This window comes from Coturnix japonica, chromosome 11 (assembly GCF_001577835.2).
Source record: "Coturnix japonica isolate 7356 chromosome 11, Coturnix japonica 2.1, whole genome shotgun sequence".
Lineage (NCBI taxonomy): Eukaryota > Metazoa > Chordata > Aves > Galliformes > Phasianidae > Coturnix > Coturnix japonica.
The window spans coordinates 16,045,519-16,067,675 of NC_029526.1; the positions used below are offsets into that span (position 1 = coordinate 16,045,519).

The 22,157-nt window shown below is 41.4% G+C and overlaps 1 protein-coding gene across 1 annotated transcript in view; it reads left to right on the forward strand.

The window, feature by feature from the left end:
• The window catches only part of BANP (BTG3 associated nuclear protein), a 121,640-nt gene that overhangs the window by 12,626 nt on the left and 86,857 nt on the right, over positions 1 to 22,157 (forward strand). Inside the window, exons 5-7 of the mRNA XM_015874221.2 lie at positions 10,073 to 10,195; positions 10,859 to 11,034; positions 20,143 to 20,382. Of these exons, the coding sequence (XP_015729707.2) occupies positions 10,073 to 10,195; positions 10,859 to 11,034; positions 20,143 to 20,382 (539 nt within the window). The remainder of the gene's footprint in view (positions 1 to 10,072; positions 10,196 to 10,858; positions 11,035 to 20,142; positions 20,383 to 22,157) is intronic.

Sequence of the window (22,157 nt, forward strand, 5' to 3'; positions counted from 1 at the left end):
TCATAAGGATTGTTATTGATTTTAATGAAGTATCCCACAATACTAATCTAGACTTTCAAAAAGAATAGTAATTCTTCAGTTCTTATCGTTATATAGTGGTTGCTGAGGCTCTGGGGAATGTAGTTAACCTTGTTTCCACATAGGATTGTAGGATGGCTTGGGTTGAAAAGGACCACAATGATTATCAAGTGCCAACCCCCTGCTATGTGCAGGGTCACCAACCAGCAGACCAGGCTGCCCAGAGCCACATCCAGCCTGGCCTTGAATGCCTGCAGGGATGGGGCATCCACAGCCTCCTTGGGCAACCTGTTCCAGTGCATCACCACCCTCTGGTTGAGGGTTAGGGTTAGGGGGGGAAAGGTCTTGAAAAGACATTGCATTGTTTGGGGTGGTGACCAGAACGTATTTGGAGAATCTTAGGGAAAGATTTGGAGTTCATCAGCTTTGCAGAAATTCTTGTCACTTTTCATAAGCAAGCGCTGTATGTTTATCTGTTGGGATGTCTGCTGGTGGGGCCTCTTTCCAACAGAGCATTCTGTGCAGCCCTTGAAGTCTGGGAGTGGCTGAGAAAAGCACAGATGAGTGTCTGTCATGGTTTGGGTCCGGACCCTGTGCTATCAATCAACTAACCAACATTCCCCCTTATTTTCTGTTGTTAGTTAGTGGTGTTATATGCAAACAAACTTGTTTTAAATTAGCAGTTGGAGTGTCATACCTGCAGCTTCAGCCAGTAGGAGTTCTGTTTGTAATTAATAGGATTGTGTCATAAAGAACCGAGGGGGGTCATGCTGCCCTTGTGTTGAGCAGCTCTTTGTGCACCAGTGCAGCCCGTAGGTGTTGTGCTTGGGAAGGAAGATGGCAAATCTGTATCATTTCAGGTTCACCCCCTAATCAGGGGACGCAGTGAATATTAATGAAATAATAATAGTAATATAATAATAAGCAAGGGAATGTTGGCATTTTGAAAAAACACATGAAAAATCAACAACAAAAAAACAAATTATTTCAGACAAAGCTGAAGTTTCACTCAAGGACTCACATCTTCCTAACTGCATCATTTGCCTCAAGATGTAATTACCTTCTATGCTTTTTTTGGCTTTTGCTTTTAATTCTACCACCCCTTTTCCTTACATCCCTCACAGCAAAGATGTAACAGAGGGGTGGGTTTCTTACACACCCATTTTTGAGTACGCAGGCACACACATAGTCATTAGCTTTCAAGTGTGAACTGTGAGCTCTGTGGTTTCCTTCAAGGAAGGAAATCAGCCACCTGCTCCTTACAATGCTGGCAAGCATTCAGCTGTGTTGTAGCCTGGAGGAATTGTCGTGGCTTGAAATACATGAATTAACAGATGACATCCCCAAATAACTTGCTGAGCTGTAGTAGATGTGTTTGTGTGGAAAATTAGCTTCTCTTACAATTGCAGTTCAATGTCGGGAACCGAATATAAGCAAAGACTGCAGTTCTGCAATGAGACGACAGCCCCCCATCCCTGAATTGCAGTGTTGGCTTTTGGCTGCACTGTGGACAAAGTACTTAATGTCTGATACCCTGAAAAACACTGCAACCCTGTCCAGAATCTCCCAGTCTATCAGAAGAACCTGACAGCCTCGACTTCTATAGAGTGAATCTGCTCCTCTGCGCTAATCATTCCGACTGACATCTTTTACCACACGCATTTCAGTTACTGGAACATGCTGTAACTTCAGCAAACCTCCGTGATTCATTATACTTGGGACCGACACATCCTTATATTAAAAATAGTTGAGGAATTCTCCTGACTCTGATTTTTTTTATTGCAATTTGCTGTATCCGGCAAGATCTACAGCAGCCGCGCTGCAAACAGTCGTAACTCTTCTTTTGGACGCTTGTGCTGGAGACGTAGATATTAAGAAATGAATGTTGTCCTGTAGGCTCTGCCTGTCTGGAGTTTTCGTTACAGACCGTCAACAAGTGCTCTGAATTCCACGTCTCATTGATTTGTGTCTGTTTGGTATTTAATCCCTCCACCACTGGGAGTTCAAATTCACGCGGGGACTGAGGAGACGCGGTGCCTTGGATTGCTGAGCTTTGCGCGGCTGTGTTCTCGTTGGAGTTTCACATTCCATTATTGTTGCATTAAGATATCGAGGAGCCAAACATGTAGGAATTTGTTGGTGGGATTTGCTAAATTCAGGAACAATATATATAACTTTCAGATAGCGTTTAGGTTGAGAGCTTGAGGTCACTTGTAGGATTAAAACAACAATTTAATACGAACGTTTCTTCTGTTTTTTTGGAGTCGTGTGTATGGATGGAACTTAATCTACAGAACGTTTTGAGCTGACCAAGGTTTGAACTGTGTTGATTTGTCCTTCCCAGCCCATATGTTTTTAACTTATTGATTTCAGCTGAAATATCCTTTATATAACAGCGCAGTGATTCGGATGATAGCTTAGCAAGTACGGCTGATGGCTTTTGCCTGAGAAATAGATGCAAAATAAATGGATTTTAAAAGAATAATAATGCAGAGATTAAAACATGCTTTATTAAAAAAAAAATCTAAAGATGTAATTTTGAATTCTGTAAAGAAATAGCAAAGATTTTCAGCAATACACACTTAAAGTCAAGTCTGAAGTGCTAAACTTTCTTCCTGTCTCAGTCTGTCAGAGACATCTCAGGTCTTAATGTTTGCCTGTTTACCATGCTGTCATGCTATAAGCTTCCTGTTGCTACTCTTTGCCTATGATCAACGCACAGCCCTTAAAACTGAGGAGTGTAAAACATAAAATGACTTGTTTTGAACCACGTGTGAAGGGTATTTATTCCCTCTTAGCTACCATAAAGGAACTTCATTCTGCGTCTGACTTGAGTGAATCTGAAATTCACAGCACGAGAAGGTGAATGAATGCAGTTGGATGGAGTCCCCGCTGGTGCAATATGTCACTGTTCTCAGCTGCACTGGGTGCTGAGCACACACAGAACTTGCCCCTTGTGCCCAGACGTTTTAGGAATGGACATCCTTTAGTTGTAAGGGAGTTGCTAATGAAAAAGGGAGGCGTATGTGGGGATCAAAAAGGCTTTGAGTTCTGCGTCTGGATTAGGGGGAGCTTTTACTAGTCTAATTAGTGTATGAAAAAAAAAGCCATTTAAAACGAATTATAGAAGCATTAAAATGTAGGTTGACCTATGCTGTTGTCAAATCCTGTAAGGTCATATTAGGTGTCATCTGGGGAAAGCAGAACTTATACCTCGATTCTATGTCTCCATGAGCACAGCCAGCTATTGCATTTAAGAAATAAGGGTGGAGAGTGCTGTGTGTTGTAGGAAGTCGTCTGTCCAACCTAATGAACAGAAGGGGGCAGAAAAGCCTTTTGTATCGCTTTGTGCTCCAGGTTTGAGAGTGTGGAGATCTGGAGATGCTTAGAGTTGAAAAATTCAGCGTTAGAAGCACTTTCCATTGAAAGTATTGCTGTTTTGTTCCAAGGATACACTGCAAAGAAGGGGAGCACCTCATCAGGCACTGATTGTTGGCGGTAAATTTTCTTCTTATGGAAAAGGCAGATGTTTAATGTCCACCTTGTGACTGAAAGAAACTTGCATACCTGTTCATACCAGATTAACGCACCCGTAGTACTGGTTTTAAAGGCTGCAAAACCCACTGGTCTTAGGTATGTATGGAAAAACAGTACATTAGCAGAGAGAGAGACTACAGCGGCTTTTGGAGAGCGCTAGTTTTGCTTTGCACAAGGTAGGAAGGAGCTGGAACTGGAGGCAGAGGGATGAGAAGCTGTGCATCCAGCGAGGGATCAGCAAGGCTGGTGAGGCAGCACTGAGCCAGGCTTCCATCTGCAGCAGATGTTATTTAACTGATACGTTTCCAACCGTCAGGAGCACACTTTAGAATCCAAATGTCTTTCCAAAAGGAATTTTTTCCCCTTCTGTGGAACTGTGCTTTTTTGCATATCTTCAGCTCGATCTTTGTTCCATATTAAAGGGTGGGGTACGAGGGAGCAAATCTGCTCCCAGTGTCTTTCAATATGATATTATTTGTAAAAATACAGATATATGAAAGCTTCAGTACCAGCTCTCAGAGTAGTGGCGTCGTCAGGCTGATGGTGGGTAATTATGAGAGGCAAGAAAAGCAGAAATAGACGTTGGAATCACTTCTGCACCACCCTGCGTGCTTTGGTTCTGCCTACAGGAACCCGGTGCTGTGGTCGTGATGCCAAAGGCTGAGTTTGCCTGTCGAGTTGTGATGATTCTGATGCAGAGATCATCACAATCATAGGGAAGTTTGGAAAATGATTTTCATTGCAGGCAACTGGGTAGGAATGGGGCACGTTTTCCCCACTCTGGGGTTTCCTTCCTGGCCCTTTTGCCCACATCACCACACTGACACTCCTGTGCTCAGCTGCCCGCTGTGGTTGTGCTGTAGGTGGTTTCTATAACATGTATAGATGAGGCTTTTTTTTCCTCTGGGCTTTTTTGCCTTTAGAAATGGAGGCGTTTCTTATTTGGGTTATAAGATATGTATTTTATATTAGTTCTTCTTTCATTTCCAGTATTTTGTGCATTTGAAATTGAGGGGGGGAGGAGGAGGGAAAGTGCTTTTTGTTCTCTGCTTGGAATGTGCCTAGGAGGGGTGTCATCCCAGACCGGGGAGTGGGTTTGTTAAGGAAAAAGTACCATTTTACTGCAGGATTAAGCCACTACAATCTGCTCGTGAGTCTGCTCTGCTGTTCTGCACGTCTGTTACCAACCACGATAAATTACTGATGTACCTTCGTGTTATCTTTGCTGTTAGGTTTTTGAGTACGTTTATCTCTGGAAAGGCTCGTGTTAGCCTGCTGGTTGTAAGCCGTGACCTGTTTTTCTGGTCTTTATTCAGAAGTAGAAGACTAACGCTAATTTCTGATTATAATGCACTTCGCTGCTGATTGCAAGCTGACCCAGCTGTACTGTTTTATTGCTTCTTTTCTGTGTCTGCTTAGTCTAAAGCTCCATCAAAGGCTGTTTCCCCGTGCATTTAATTTCTATGAAGTTTCAGCTGTGTTCAGAGCATTTGTTCTTTAAAGTGAAAGTTACTTTTACACACTTAGGTGTTGTAAAAGTACACACAATTAGGTATTGTAAAACCCATCAAGGTTCTGCAGATCCCTTGTAGCAGTGTGTAGCTTCTGGTTAGATGGAGAACTGCTGCAAAAGGCTGTCAGCATTTGTGAATGATCACAGTTGAAAGGTTTTTAAGTTGGTCGGAAAGCAGTAATTCATCTCTTGCTTATTGTCAGGCGACTCAAATGCAAACACTGTAGGTAAGGCTGAGCACCATTAACTGCGTAGATATCTTCTGTAACTTGGAGCAGGTCTGGAGTTTATAGCGAGTTTCCAGTTCAAGTATTTTAATTCTTAAGTGTGTTTTAATAAATGCTGCTTTTGCTTTATCTTTGTTATAAATTTATTACAGCTTTCTCAGTGCTCAGATTCATGAATCTCTCTCCCGTGATGGTTGGTTACTTTGGCTTGTGTCCGTATGAGACCTAATCATTAATGCTATCTTTATAATGTCTGCTTGTATGGGATATTCCAGATGCACAGAATCCAAAGATAATTTTGGGTAACTGAACTGTTACTGAAAATGATGGATAGCACTGCTGCTTTTCTGGCAGTTGCCTATGGCTAGACAACAGGACAGTTTAGGGGCATTAAAACTTTAACTGTTTGAGTGCTTGTCCTATAGCAGGTGTTTTACTGTTCTGCTTGCTGAACAACACTCACCATTCATTTTGCTGGTGGCAAGTTTGCTCTCTTTTGAAGCATTAGGAGCTGCATGCATTCATTTGTATGCAAAGGAGGCTCAGAAATGGCCCGAAGAGAGGAGGACTGTCTTATTTCCTGAACTGGTTGAGGACTGCTGTAAAGATTCCATTAACTATTTGTATTAGTATGTCCAGAAGGTTGGTTCTGTTAGTTCCTTCTGTTTTGCTCTGCTAAATGAAAGCTTAATCTGGGAGGAAGAGAGTGGGCAGTGTCACAATGGCAAAGTTTCTTTATGACACCGATGATGTTCCATGTGATGGACAGGTTATTGGCAAGAAAGAGTGACACAAAATGAAGAGTAACGATCCTATCTGACTTTCTCATTTTCCAGACTGAGAATCACCATTAGCAGCATTTTTCTTATGCAAAAGATAGCAAGGTCTTGTGTATTTAAAAATAATAACAGTAAAAAGCCAGAGGCTGAACGTGCACACTTGAAAATCGTTATCTGGCATGTTTATTCTTTTAGAAATATTTTCTGCTGTAATTTAGCAGACCATTTAGCGACATTAAGAAATATAATCCCTAAATATAAATCTATCTACACACACCGTGCTGTTAGCATTAGTTTTTTTTTGACTAAGTTGTATCCAAGAACAGTCAAATTGCAGAAGCAGTCTCTCCAAATTCTAATACTTATGGGGAAAGGAATATGTGAACATAAATGGAAAGTACTGAAGCCCATACAACAATGCTGGGTTTCCGAAGCTCTCCTGACCCTTTTTAATCCTTTCTTTCCATCATTATTGTGAGTGTGGTACTGGCAGCACTGATAGAAAGAATTGCTTCATTTGGGAGCTGGTAGCTGCCCTCCCTCTTCTTCACCATTTTCATTTAGTGCATAAAATATAATGATAAAGGTAATGATTAGAGTAGATTCATGTTTGGAATAAGGTGTAAAGTGTGAAAAAAGAAGATCCACTGTGCGGGTCTGGTAGGCTGCAATTTAACAGTTTCCTCTGCTGGATTCTTCAAGGCTGCCCCTCCTGTTTTGACTACATAAACTCCTTGTTTAAAGTTGTGTAGGTTCAGCACATTTCTTGTTGCTGTCTCCCTAAAATAAACAGAACTGAGAACAGACAATAGAACATCTCACGGGGAATTGACTGGAGCACATTCCTGTATCTGTGGGGAATCTTGTGCCTGTCCATATTGCCTGTGTACGAACTGAGAGTGAAATCCTCCTGTTGGCAAGCATCGGGCCTCCCTTTTTGTATTGGTCCCAACTGTTGTTTTGTCTTCCTTCCAGATAATTAGCTGCTCAGGTTTCACAGCATCAGCTCTTAGAACCTTCAGCCTCGTGATTCTTCGTTGTCAGAACTGGTCAGCAGCTTCGGAGAGCTCTGATGTTCAGAGCATGGGCTAGAATGATAGCTTCTGGGTTAACCTTCATGATGGATTGAACAGAAAGGCAACCTCCTCCTCCTCCGTAGGTCATCTGCTTTTGGAAGCATTGTTCTTCAGGAATTAAGCATTACACAGTAAAAAAAATAATCTTTCTCCTTTAGGATCAAAGTAGAACAGGATGGGTTGTAGCAGAGTCTGTGTGTGTTAAATACAGAGCACAGAAAGAGATCTTTTATCCGCCACCTCGTGATTCCTGGAAATGGACAAGAAGCTTCATTCAGTTACTTTGAAACCAGATGTAGAGTTCCCACTCGGGTTAATCGCTGAGAAAGATCCATCAGTGGTAGCTGTGTGCTGTGCTGTGTTGAACATCCCCAAACAGATGCTGTTCTCTACCGCGGTGCTTTGTGTGACTCAGTTTCCCCTCCAAACTGATCCTCTGAATCCTTACCACTCGGCAACAGCTCATTTCCAAGTGTAGAGCAATCGATGGACAAGTTGGCTGTTGCTGTGACTGGTTACTAAGATTTTCCTTGTGTCTGTGGTGTCTGGTTTTGCCTTTGTGCTGTATAGCCAGGAAAAGAAGTGTCAGTAAGATGGTATGTTTAGTTAGTGGCTCCTCCCAAACAACCCTATGGTGGATTTTTTCCTCTCAATAGTTTAACCTTTCCTAGTTAATCGGATAACGCTTAGAGAGGACCTGGTGTTTGTTGTAGGGCTAAATACGGAGGGAAGAAAAAGTCGTGGATTTATTCTGTGAACTTGAAGGTATATTGATGCATTGAGGAGAGGGGGTAAATCTGTTCTGATGGGTCATAATAAAGCGTTTCCTCATTCAGGTTGGCTTTAAATTAGGTGTATGCCCTCTGGCTTCATCTCCAGGATGTCTTCAAAAATGAATGCTGTCTTAAAAACAAACAAACCCAAACCAGGCTTCCTTATTTTTAATGCTAAGACTATTTTTTTTCCAAACCAAAGCTCAACATGAGCCAAAGCTGAGGGAGTTGATAAATGGAAGTTTATTGAATTTATCTCTACAGCTGCAATTAATTATTCAGTGTTCATTAAAAATGAGCTTTGGTGAGTGAGATTTGTAAACGGTGCTTGCAAACGTTCAGGGGAAAGATGGTGATAATAACATCCAATAGGAAGTATAAAATCTGTGAGCGTTTAAGTTGGCCTGTAAAAACTTCATCCATTTGGACAACTTGGGAGATGTAACAAGAAGACGTGGCTGCTGGGCTGGGGCAGCTGCCAGTGCTGCTGAGTGTTGGTGTTTGATCGAGTAGCTGGTGGGCGTTTGGCCTTAAGACTGGGGGAAATAGAAGTTGCCTTTTTATTTAAATAGGAGAATGTAGTGTCTGGTAACGCATGTAGTTTCTCTTAATGAGAGATCATGTTGAAAAGGCGACTGTGAAAGCGTCGTAAACCTTTATACTCTGGATTGCAACTAAAATAAACCAAAAAATCCCAACCCGTTTATTGCTTAATAGAACTTGAACTTCGCATCGACATGAGAAGCCATAGCACACTCTGTACTCGTCCATGATTAGACAAACATCTTCCAGAGCTTCACGAGGTTTGCAGTCCAACAGATCGTTGGCAGTCCTCAAGGAATCCCATTTGTTACTAGCAACAGATACAACTGCTGGAATGGGGGAGCGGGGCATCAGGCCCTTGGACTTCTTGTTTCCAACAAAACCATATCAGCCACTTCAGTGGAGCCAAAGTTGAGATCCATTTGTTGTTTGCTCTTAGGACAGTTTCTTATCTTTTCGTTAGATCGTAACGATGGATTTTGTTGCGCTTATGAGCACACATGAATATTCATGCAAGCGGGCGCTGTTACAGCTGAAATAAACAGAGTTGCTGTCATCACATTTGTTTAATTTGTTTGTCTTTCATATTTCTTTCAACAATTAGCCAAGGAATACAGTTAGGGAAAATAAATGGCCGTCAGTTATGTTTGAGATGTTGGACAAGTAAAAACAATAGCAGACTGTTTACTGTGTGAAGCAAAGAGAAAGAATAAAACCTTCCCTGTCACTGAAACACAAACATTTCTTTGCAGTTCTTTCTCCCCTTCAGTTCACCGTGACCAAAAGCAGCTCCAACATCAGAACGATGCCTTGCTCAGCAGATAGGGAACAGTGTGGGAATAACGATGGTGATCTCAGAAACAAAATGAAATAGTAAACTGTGTTGGAGACATTTACTTACTACATGTTTTCCTCTGTATTATATTGCAGACTTAGTGTTGTTTTGGTTTTTTTATTAGAGTTTCTGATTGCTGGTTTCTCCTTGCTCTGTCCACTAACTGCTTTTCTGTTGTTTTAGATTGTTTTAATACGTGACTTAGTTTAGTCATGTTATTATTTAATGTTCTGCTCTGATGCCCTCAGTGCTGCTCTCACCTCCTTGCTCCTCAGAGCGCCCAGCCCTGGCCAGCAATACGTACTTTTAAACTAAGCTCCATGTCTGGTTCTGCTGTCAAAATCTTCACGTTTTTCTAGGGGTTGTTCTATTAGCAGAGCTACATTACCACATAAATTGGCTGTAGGAGCTCTGAAAATGCTCACTTCCAGGCTTCTCCAAACAAGAATTGGGTGACTCTCTGGAGCTGTGGTTTGCAGACTTCCTCCTGTGTGTCTTGAGTTGATGGATTCTTTATCACTTTTCCAGGGGTCGTGGACTTTTATATAATTCCATTGAAGCATTATGAGTGCTTAAAGCGATACAGATGTCAAGTGCAATGGATTAGCAGCTTTAGCATTTGATACGCAACTGAGATATGGGGGGAAAAAACAGGGACTGCTCCTAAGCCTTCTTTAAAAAGGCTATTTGAACAATGAGGCTATGTTAATGTATTATTTTAAAGGTTTTCTCCTTTACATTCCCTTTTCCTCTCTGACTTTTGTCTCGTAGTGTTGTTCCCCAGACCACAGTAATACTGAACAACGACCGGCAGAATTCAATTGTAGCCAAGATGGTTGGGCAGGAAGAACCACTGAGCAGAGCAGCGGATTCTCTGGAAAATATCCTTAGCAAGTTAGTAGCAGTTCTGGGAATCCTCCCCCTTCACTCCCTCCTTTGACAGATCATCAGCAGTCTGCAGCAATTCCCGGTGAAAGTGAGGAATGTTTTAGGTAATGATGGGGGGAGGGGGGAGGAAGGTAAAATAAATGCAAGTGCTAAATGAATGCATCGGTCCTGCCTGGAGAAAGCCTGCATTTGAAGGTATGGAGCACTGCTTTGCTGTTGGTGTGCAGAGGACATCTTAGAGGATCAGGGATGGGTTCAGCGTTCATTGAGAGATGACAACTGAAAGAGTTCCCATAGCTACGTATTTTTTTTACATGGATACATAATTACTTGGGAACGTGCCAATATCCTGTATTTAATCAACTGAATAAAGAATATGCAGCAGCCCAATGAGGCTGTTAAACTTTGTACCATTGAGAGCATAGTTAAAATTAAGCAGAGATGTAGATTGTGGTTAGAAAATGTTCTTAATGCGTTTGTATAATTTGTATTGGAACTTTATGTTTATTCTGCTGTTTTCCTTCCGTTTTGTTTTTCTGGGTAGTCTTTAGTTATGAACAGCAGATTGTTAGAGGAATTTTCAGTTGGTGTTTTTAATTCCGTTATCGTGATGTTTCTCCTGATGTAGGATTTGGTTTCCCCAAAGTTACATCCTTCTCTTTTCCATAGTGCCGTTCCTGGACGTAGGCAGAACACCATAGTGGTGAAGGTTCCAGGGCACGACGACAGTCACAACGAAGATGGAGAGAGTGGCTCTGAGGCCAGTGACTCGGTTTCCAACAGTGGACAATTAGGAAGCCAAAGTATTGGGAACAACGTCACCCTTATTACACTGAACTCTGAAGGTATGCTGGTCTAAGACTACATGAGCAAAGTAAATGGGAGGGTGGAATGAACCTAAATTCACTCCTTTAGTGCTTTCAAATGACAAGTATTTATTTCAGCAACTCTCAATGGTTTTATAAGTAAATTCATATGGAAGACACTATTAGCAGGATAGTGGATAGTATCGGGTTCTTCTTTTCTGCAGACACTTGAATCACATTTAATGAAGTCCAAGAATTTTAGATTAGCCTTGTAAAGGTGTTCTATTTTACATGATTGGATCACATTGAATGTTAGTTGGCAGTTTCAGTTACAAACAAGATGGGATAAGGGGCACTGGGTTTTAGATGGAAATAACTTGTGATCAATTCCATTGTTTCTTGAACTTGAAAAGTTGATCTCCTGAAAGTCTCATGCACCAAAGACCGTTCCTGAAAATACTGTTCTGAAGTATTTGAACCTGAGATTCTTTAATTTTCCTTGGTCCCCTTACAGTGCTTTGTAAAGATTCTTTGAGATCTGTCCTATGTGGATGCTGGGATAATGACCTGCTCCTGAGGAACCTTTCATACTGGTCATGGGCTAGAAAATTAATTTTAAATCTACACAAAGTAATTCTGTTAGTTGTGTAAGTTCCTTGTTGAGCTCTTTCCAGATTTACTTCGTCTTCATTCCTTTTTGGCTTCCACATGAGGAAATTTATTCTGTGCTTTCTGGAATCAGATGCATTTAGCATAAGATCTCTGCTCCTTTAGATTAGGGAATATCTGGAAGTCCTCAAGTTTTGATCGATGTCTGGTGACAAAGAAATCCTAAGATGTCCAGTTTCACAAGCTGTGTTCTAGTTACCCATTACCTCCAGATTGGTGAACCAGAGGGAGGAAGGTCAGTGTCTTATTAGTCAACCGAAGGCAGCCAGCAGAAGGCATCACTGATAATAGCTTTGGCTCTGACTCACTTAACGATGCAAGGAATAGAGATAGATCCTGAGCCTGTGGAATGTAAAGCCAGAACTCCCTGGCTATAGGAGCTGGCTGAATGCAAGGTATGCTCACTGAGGTCTTTGGAAACAGCCTGTAGTTGTTTTCCATGCTGGAGTGCCAGTAAGACGACCAGTAAAACACATTATGTGCTGCTTTGGTGGAAACCAGGGGGAAAGATGAAAAAGGAGGTTGTCAAATTTTATTTATTTATTCCATTTAAATGCAGTTGATAGAAAGGATGAATGGCACAAATAGAAGTGATAAAATTGTTATGGTGCAGATGCTGCTCAGGATAATACAAATTATTACCCTGGATTGTTTCAATGGAAATTGAAGTGAGTATTTTTAAAGATCGGGTTTTTTTGGCTTTTTTACCCTGAAAACTTACTTAAAAGGCTTCATTTGTAACAGTATGCAGTGTATGTACCACTCAGTATTTATGGCAGAAACTCTTCTCTGAGCTTTCATTGCAGAGCTTTAAAGCTGCATGAGGTAGAAAACCTTATGTTACCAGAGAGGGAAAATACTTTGCATGCTCACACTTAGAATGTGTTGGCCCAGATTTTAAGTCGGGAGAGGCTGAGAAATCTTCAGGTAATCTTATTCAGCAAATAAATGTCCCAGGTGTTGCTGCAATGGCAGGGCTTGTGTATGAAGCATGCCCTTCGTGGGGTCTGTTCATAGTTCATACAGCTCTGCGTCCCCTGTGTCAGGAGCAAAGTTTCAAGCATTAGAAGGGAGTTTGTAGTCTTATGCCCTTTTTGCCTTGGTGCTTTTGGCACGGATTTGCACAGACAAATGTGATGTTGGCCTTCTACGCAGCTGTATATGTAAATTGTGAAGAAATGGCTAATCCATTAACATCCTCAGATCTGATTTTCTTCAGACCTTTAGAACAGTCATCCATTAAAAATCTCCCGGAGATTGATGAATGCTTGGAGAGATCAGATTAGTAATCCCCACGCTTACCTCTTGTGCCCTCTTGGAGATGGGAGAGGTCTGCTTGCACAGCAGGAATGCTAAGCAGCATAGCCTGCAGTATGTCACAAATTAAGTTATTAAGAAAAGAAGCAATGGAGAGTAACAACTCTGCTCTGCAGGCTTGTTTTCTTTAGCAGTAAAAGGCAAAAGTTACAGCACCCATCAGCTTCCTTTCATTGTCTGGGGCAGAATTCTGAATGGCTTTGAGTTACTCAGAGGAGTCTGGGTTCGTCCTAAGATACGAGGGGACAATAAAGGCAAACTTCAGCCCTTTTTCAGCATGCCTGCTGTCTCATTGCCCTGTGTCTAGTGAGGAGAACACATCTGTGTTCGTGGTGTGCCTTCAGCTCACACTGAGCATGGCCTTGAACTGTGGGTGTTTACAGAACACAGGTCATAGATGCATTGTTTGTTCTCTGCTGACTGTTTCCGAAAGACGTTTAATCCCATAGGATAGTTTAGAAAGCATTCATTTTCATTATGCATTTTCCTGAGGCAATCTGTGCTTTTTCTTTAATCTGGAAGAAAACAGTGTTTAAACATTTTGGGGAGTTTTCTTGTTTGCCGTCCTAATTTTTTTGTTCTCAGCGTGGATTAAGCATCTTGTTCATTGAATGGAGTAAGGAACGAGCATTTATCACTAGGGCGTGTTTCAAGTGGCTGCCATCAGTTGATGGATGTGCTTTCTGCTTTTTTATAAGTCCGGTTAGTTTTGACATGGATGTGTTTTTACAGTAGGTTTTGAATACAGCACATTTTCCCTGTTTGAACAAAGTTGTGCTTTCTGTATCTTGAGCTTTTCTAATTAAATCCAATGAGCAGCTGATGAATGAAGAATGTTTTTAAACTGTTGCTATCAGTAGATCTTCAGGAACTGCTCCAGAAACTGTTTGTCAGTACTGAGGGACGTGATTTAGAGGGGAACTACTGGTGGTGGGTGGGTGCTTGGACGTGGATGATCATGGAGGTCTTTTCCAACCCTGGTGATCCTATGATTTGCAGTCATGAACATTTAGCTGTGTGTGCCAATGGCTTATCGTCCATTTATCTGTGATCAGAAGGTGTGCTGAGCTGTGTGACTTCAGGCACAGGCACCCTCCAACTTTGTCCAACTCACTGTCTTATGAAAAGTAAGCAGCAAAGCGACCTCCTTAATTCGATCGGTGTGGTTTGGGAGGTGGAGAGGCTCCTTCAGCATCACTCTTTGTGAAAACTTGGGTCCTAATATCATGACTTTCCTTTGGATTTTGTCTTCCCCTGCAGAAACCGAGGAGAACATTAGACCCACGCTAGTTTTAAATTACAGAAGTTTTAAACCTACAGTATGAGGTACCTATATTATTTTCTGGTTTTAATGAGTTCTCTGGTGCTGGTATGTGGCACTAATCCTGCCAAGGGTTGGTTTTCAGTTGACTGAGCTGTAACCTGGCAGCCGTGCGTGCTTTCATTCTTACCACAAATGTGTTAAACAATATTCTGACGTTCTCAAATGTGTTTGTCTAAACTTTTTAACTGCAGGGAGTTCACGTTAGATGAGGAAAAGCAAGTCTGAGCAACTAGGAGAGATTAAGCTTTGTTAAGGATGGTGAATAGGCTTTCAAATGATCAACGCTTAAAAAGGAAGCTTTCATGTTCTTAATAGATAACATCTGAGATGAAAGTAATGCTTGTCCAGGTTCCTTCCCATCCTATTCACTCTAAGGCCTTCTATTCAAAACGCCTTCCAAACCTGTGACTGCAACCCCAACACCGTGCATCCCATCCTATTGTACAGCACACTATGAACACCTCATCTTTTGCCATCTCCACTGCTCAGAGTAGCTGTCATTTCCTCAGCAGTCGATGATGGGTTTCCCTATATTCTGTGTTGAATTTCTTTTGCGCTTCCGAAGTACTTTCCTCAGTGCCCAGTGCTGATTAGAGATCATTGCATGGTTGTGCTTATAGGAAGCAGTCCATGAGCCATGGCTATTCCCGACCTGCTCTTCAAAGTTTCCCTTTAGAGCGTGGGTATAAACAGAACATGCTGGGGTTTTTTTTTGCTGCTTATGCACAGAAAAAGTACAAACTTGAAGAGCCAATTGAACTCAGCAACCAAGCTCAGATGCTGAATACTTCTTGCAATGATCTATTTGAAGGCACTCTGATTATTCTCTACTTACACACCAGTCCTTAGGAGTACTTTGATCAGCACCACGCGTTGCTTTCAAGATATAAGAGATCTCAAGATACGAGGAATATTCTAAGAGTATTTTTCTTTTACACATTCAGTGTATGGTAACATTTCAAGTTTCTGTTCTGTGACCTCCTGTACAGACAAGAGGAGCATCTGTTCCAGAAACATTAATTCACATTGTTATCCTTTCAAATCTGTTTCTTGGACAATAGAGTTACTGTCCTATTTTTAATATGGAAGGAAGGAAAGCTGGACCTCTCATCTTTGTGTTATAAGAATACCCCATTCAGCATTGCCGTGCTGCCTTAAAAGCAGATCTTATTTGAAATGTCTAAGCTGAAGCCAAGGCTTTGAAACTGCTAAGAAAGAAACGCACTGGCTGAGTATGTGAAATGCTTGAAGAGAGCCCCTTGAAGACTATTTTTAAGTGATGTAAATAAAATAAAACAGCAAGATCCACTGATTTAGCTTTTGGTTCAGAGAACTTTACACTCGATAACACTGACATGCAATGTTTGGCACCGTGTGTGATGGTTTTGTATCATATCTGCTTTCTCAGTGTTCTTTTTTGCTGCATTTGAAGCCTATCACAGAATTAGAAGTGGAAATGTAAACATGCATATTTGTGGAGAAGATAAGGGAAAGCTGGTCTATGTGGCATGTTAATTAAAAGGAAAATAGGGTTTTTTTTTTCCTAAGGAAAATTGCTTAGTCACAATCTGTCTCTTCAGCTTTGCATCTGAAGCGGTTGTTTTCCAATAGTAGTATTTAACAGAGCTCACAGTTTTTGAAGTGTGATACCAAACAGCTGTTTTATAAGTGGCCAAGATGTCTCTACAGGACTTTTAATTCACTGTTACGATGGAATCCTGCATTTTATATCATCGCTTGCAACTCTTCTGCTTTTCCTGCCGAGCTCCATATGTCCACATGCAGACAGCGAGAGTGAACCTTCACATAGCGAACTTTTTCCATCCTTAAAATAGCAGCGTGCACAACTGATGTGAGCACACTGCTCGGACCTCACGAACTTACTGCTGGGTTAAAGCCAAAGAAAACTATAGAAATGGGATTGCATTGAGTTTGGATTACTGGGAGCTCTCTGCTAATCACACCCTCATGAACCCTTGCAGGGGCAAAGCACTCCAGCTGTTTGACAAGAGTTTACTTAAAAAGATGCAGAATCTCCTACACATCAGCCAAAATATTACTTAATGTCTTCTTTATGCTTTGAGCTGAAGTCATCTTTCTGCCTTTCTATGGCAGCTACCAGGTATTTTTTGTCCTGCTGCAAGCACCAGCTTCCACCCAGCCTTTCAAATGCAACCACACTGAGTAATGGAATGGGTTAATTCCAGTTTTTATGTGGGCAGGTGCTTCATCTTGTTTTCCTTTGTTTTAGAAGAATGGTTGACAACGCATAGTGAGAGAGCAAAGCCCAGCTTTGTTTCTGCTCTTACTGTTGATGTTCATATGTTGAATAGGGGAAAGTGTCCTATTGGACAGATGTGAATAGCAGTGCAGGGTCTGCTGTCTCCTTTGGTGGGAACACATGTGTGTGCTGAGACCAGGCATGAAATCTGCAATGACTCTTGTCTGGTGGCTCTGCCCTTGGCACTGGGGTTTGGATGCTAAACCTTGAAGCTCCCTGCACTGTTCCTGTAGCAGTGCATGGCTGTGTAGCAGCCCCAGCCTCCTCTGCCTGCTCACACATGCTTGCTGAAACCATTGTGTTCTCTGGTCACAGAGAAACGGTCAACTGTGTTCCGAGATAAAAGAAATGGACTTAATACAGTCAAAAAGATTTGAAATCAGCATTGAAAAGCAAACTAGTTCTGGATTCAGCAGGATGGAGATAAAGGCAAATTTTCTGATCTTGAAAAAACAGTGAAGAGGAGCCAGAAACTTAGATTGTCTGTCATTGAAATGAGTTTCTGAGTGCAGAGAGCAAATCAGATAAAAACATCAGGACTTTTAACACTGGAAATAGGAATGATCGAGAGCCACTTTGCTGGTGATACAGTATTTGGCATACAGAAGTGCAAGGAAGTACCTTTCTGCAGCACGTATCACATGGTGGAGTGCATTCTGAATGCCAGAGTTTAAGTGGGACAGCAGAGCCATTAGGAAAATTAATGGAAGAAAAATCCTTCAGGGTGAAACCAGAAAGGTTTATGTTTACCCTGGCATACGGATGAGCGCGTGCATTTATATGTGCTGGTTTTTAAGCAAAGTGTGTTATCTGACTGTATTTTTCCTCCCCAGCCCTTTGTGTGTTCGTTGCCTTTTGGCAGCCTTTAAATAGTAGAAGTTGTGCTGCTGTGTGTGTGACTGGTGGAGTCCTGGCTCAGTATCTGAGTTTTGCAATGTATGTACTAAATAACTCGGCTCATCTAGATCCTATCTAGATATAAATATAATGCCTGATAATTCACATCAGGAACCATTACAGTGAACATAAAAGGAAGCTTGAGTGCTGGAAGCTTTGAATGAAGCAGCTTTAATCAATAGTATTTATGTGCTAAATAATTGGTCAGAGAAAAGAATGTCCATCAAACTCTTTTTGTCCCTCTCCCTATTCAGTCTCTTTTTCTCCAGTCATTCAGAGCCAGTTCCCTCATAACCAACCCTCTGCTTCCTCTTCTCACCATTATTTTGGGTGTCAGCCTTTTCATAGTTGTTGATGCCAGATACGCTGACAGTTCAGTATGGGTAATATTTTCATAGTATCCATAGGGTTGGAAGAAACCCCCAAAGGTCACCAAGTCCAACTGCCCTACTACAAACAGGGACATCCACAGCTCCATCAGGTTGCCCACAACACAGCCAAGCCTGTGGACCTCAGCTTTTAAGGCTTTGAGTGTTGGTTATATGTGCATATGTTTATATGTGTGACCTGGGATATACGGCAAAGGGAAGGGTGAGGGAAAAGTCTGTGCACATCCATAGAGCTGTCAGAATTATTGTTAGGTTACTGTGCTCTTTTGAATCATCAGCCTCTCATTACCATCAGCTTTTTGTTCAGGTTTCATTTTGACAGGAAGAATTTCATTTAGAAGACTGCAGGGAATGAATTAACATAGCACATTCAAACGAGTTTAGTTTGGACCGAATGGAAGCGTTGGCGTCAACATTGAGTGGATGTATGTAAAGACTGCTGGTAGTTTCATACACATCATTTCTCTTTAATGATTCCTTGTATTTCTGCAGACAAAAGGAAGCTTTCAGTTGAACTTTTTAAAGCAGGATGGAAATACAAGAGAGAATTTCATGTGGGGCTGGTGTTCATAGGTCAGAATAACAAGGCAGTGTCTTTTTTGCAGGCTGCTAGCAATAAAAGGACAGTTGCATGTGGTGAAAACAGTATGTTCTGGACTTGGTGCCAGTAAAGAAAAAAGACAAAACCACAAGAGTGATGATTTTTGTAAATCGATACAAACCTTTGGTTGGTGGAGGCTGATAGCAAGAGTATAGATGAAAAGTTTTCCCACTGTATTAAGTACTTACACCTAATGGTAATAGTGTGAACTGGTAAGGTAATAGTAAGGTCTGGAAGGTGTGTAGCACCTTTCTTTTGTGCTTCCTAGGCTTTCCTTTGAAAAACATCCCCATCTCTCCGATGACATCTTTTGCTTTGCCAGCTCTGTCCATATTTTTATCAAACACTCCATTTGTCTTCAGGAACAGAATGTTATTTTCCCTGATAATGTTAACCAGACTTGTGGTGAGGCCAGACACAGTGGCATTCAAAACAAGTCGTAATTAATCTGAACCACCTTATTTTTCAGATGGCACCTGGTGCTGTGGACAGAAAACCACCCGTGTGCTTTATGACATAGTTTAGGTACAAGTAAAAAATGTATATATATATGAGGTATTTGATATACATATGAATAAAAAGGGGCGTATAACAATATATTATGAACAGTGCATGAAGTTCTGATTTCATCAGAAATAAATTTGATAGGCTAGCTGCTCCATATGTCAATGATAAGTATTTTTCCTTAGACATTATTATATTCGATAATCTGTTGTTTGTAATGATACATCACTATTGCACAATCCAACGTTTGCTCCATGCTGTCATTATTCACTGCAATGAAATTACAGCTGACAGCAGTGGTATGACCCAACCTGAAGGTCGTATTTAAAAGCGTTCTGTGTGTTGGAGCTGCTTTCATGTTAGGTTTTACTGCGTATCTTCATGGCTTACAGTCTGCTGAAATGCAGGCTGACAACGTGAACCAGTTGTTAGAAGGGAGGCTGCTGATTGCTTGGGGTTCAATACAAAGAGTGTTGATCTATTGGGCTCCTGTCACTTTATTGGCTAACGGGATTATTGAAAACAAGCCTTTATGTCTTTGTATATGCCATAAAGCTCCATTTCAAAGGCATTTCATGTGGGATAAATTGTATAATTGACTGTTTTTCTCATTTTTACCATTCTGAGGGTATGTGAAACAGTGGAATTCTGTAATGCTCTGGAGCAGGAGAAGCGAGGGGTTCCTAAGTCAGGAAGCTTTGTGTTTTACTCTACTAAAAGCAAACCCAGAAATCAAATGACCCCTGTCAATGAATGCTGGTTGTTTTTCCAGTTCCTACTGATGCTGTCAACATTGGTACTGGAAATTCTGTTTTCATTTGGAATGAGCATCTCGCCCTCTGTCATGTGTTGTATCCCATTCTCCACGAGTGGTTGGTCATCCCTCTGAGCTCTGTTCTAGATCCTCATTAATCTCATATCCACTAACACTTGGCATATCCACTAACACAGGATGTTAATGGTAATTGCTTTGTTCACTGTTGATGTGGATTTGGGAATTAACTTTTTATCCACAACAAATGCCACGAGCCTATCAGTCATTCTAGACCTGAAAGAAGCTTACAGAGAATACAAAGAAAACAAAAAGAACTTAAATGTCGGCTGCTACCTGAACCTGACTCTTTCATTCCTGGTCATGATAACGATTTCCACAATCTCTTTCTAGAGGATTACCCCAACGGGACGTGGCTTGGAGATGAAAATAACCCTGAGATGCGGGTCCGTTGCCCCATCACCCCTGCTGACATGCTGCACATCAGCACCAACTGCCGCACGGCCGAGAAGATGGCATTGACATTGCTCGATTATCTCTTCCATCGGGAAATTCAGGCCATCTCCAACCTTTCAGGCCAGGGGAAGCATGGCAAGAAGCAGCTCGATCCTCTCATGATATATGGAATCCGCTGTGAGTATAGTATTGAAAATTCCCAGTTTATACTGCAACTGTGGGCTGCTTACAGAATGTAGTGCAAGTGGGAGAATGGAGTGTGTTGCCAGACAAATGGCTTTTTATCTATTGCTTATGAAGGAATCCTAATGGATGTTGAGATGGAAAAACATTGCAATCTCTTTTAAGGAGAGATTAAGTGTCATAAGGTCTGTGGATTCGCAGCAAGGATTCACATCGTGCTGATGTACTGCTGGCTGTTGCAGTGTGTGGGTGTTTCTGGTAATTAAAGCTATTATGCATTAACAAACAGATATTACTTATATTGCAGATGCAGTTTTAGGCAGTGTGAAAGGCATTAAAAGTGTTTTGCATATAGAATATAGTAAGCATAGCCCCTAGTTAGGAGTGAAGAAGAATCTGGGTATATGCATCTCACTCTGATACAGTGGCTTCTAGTAAGAGATTACGTGGTGAATACATTAATGAGGACAGCGAAGTCTCTTCCTTGTGCTGTCGTGTAAATATTTTACTGCAAAAGAAGCAGGTGAAGGCCTTGCAGACGTGAATCTTATATGGTGCTTCAACTCTTGTGTGATGCCTTGCTATGTATGCTGTGTAGAGGGAGCAGAGCTTTAAACACGAGTGTAGAATTGAGCGTGTCTGAAAATGACCAACTTGACTCGTTGAACTAGAGCTCACTCTTTATCGTCAGACCTTATGTAGGTCACCCGTGGATTAGTAGGGAAGGAATAATTTGTTACACTGCAATGTTTTGTATGCCATTGCCAATTTGAAATGCCAATTAAGGCTTAAGAAACATAGCCAGAGAGAGCTTATTTCTACTGTTGTTTGAAGAATTTGATGTTTTGTTTTTGTGCTTCTGTTAGGGCAAAGGGTTTAATAGTTATACAGAGGAGTGTTTGGTGATGATACTGCTCTGCTTTCTATACTTTAAACTGAGCCAAGAAATAAACTCCTATTGACCTGCTTTCATTTCTGGCTATCTCAGGGATGGTAATAGGCAATAACCATTCAGTTTGCTGCATTAGGCCAATTGTCTTTTTGTGTACCTGAAGCAGATGATGTCAGGCTTGTACTGCAATCACATTAAATCTGTATCTGTAGGAGAGATTATGATCCAAAGGAATTTGGATCTCCTAGACCTTTTTATCTATTGATCTCATCAGTGCAAATGATCGTGTTAGGTTGTTTTTTAAACCTAGATAGATTTGTAAGAGTGAACATTGGGAAGGAATGTGTGTTACCTGCGTGTGTGTGAACCTGCCCACAGTTAGTTGTTTTGGGTGCCTGGATGCTAATGGCTGTTGAGATTTGCATCTATAGCGACAACTAAAGAGAATTCATGTAAACTTTATGAAGCAATAAATTTACTAGGAACAACACTGGCCCACAAACAACATTTTCATGTTATGTTATCACTACCAATAATTCATTTAAATTGCAATTCAGTTTCGGTAGGCAGATAATGAATTTGCTGTGATGTGAGAGAGCATATGGATAAATGCCTCATCATGTTTGAGGATGAGGTTCTGGCTGTGTTGTACAACTCCTGTCGAGTTCAGCTGTGCCAGGATTTCATCCTTCTATTTGTCAGAGGGGTGATGAGAAGAGCCCCGGAACATCGTGCCTGCAGTACTGCTCCAGAGCCCATCTGGTTCTTATTGGTGATGTTATTGATGACAGGCTGAGGGAGCTGGGCTTGTTCAGCCTGGAGAAGAAAAGGCTTCAGGGTGACCTCATTGCAGCCTTTCAGTGCCTAAAGGGAGCCT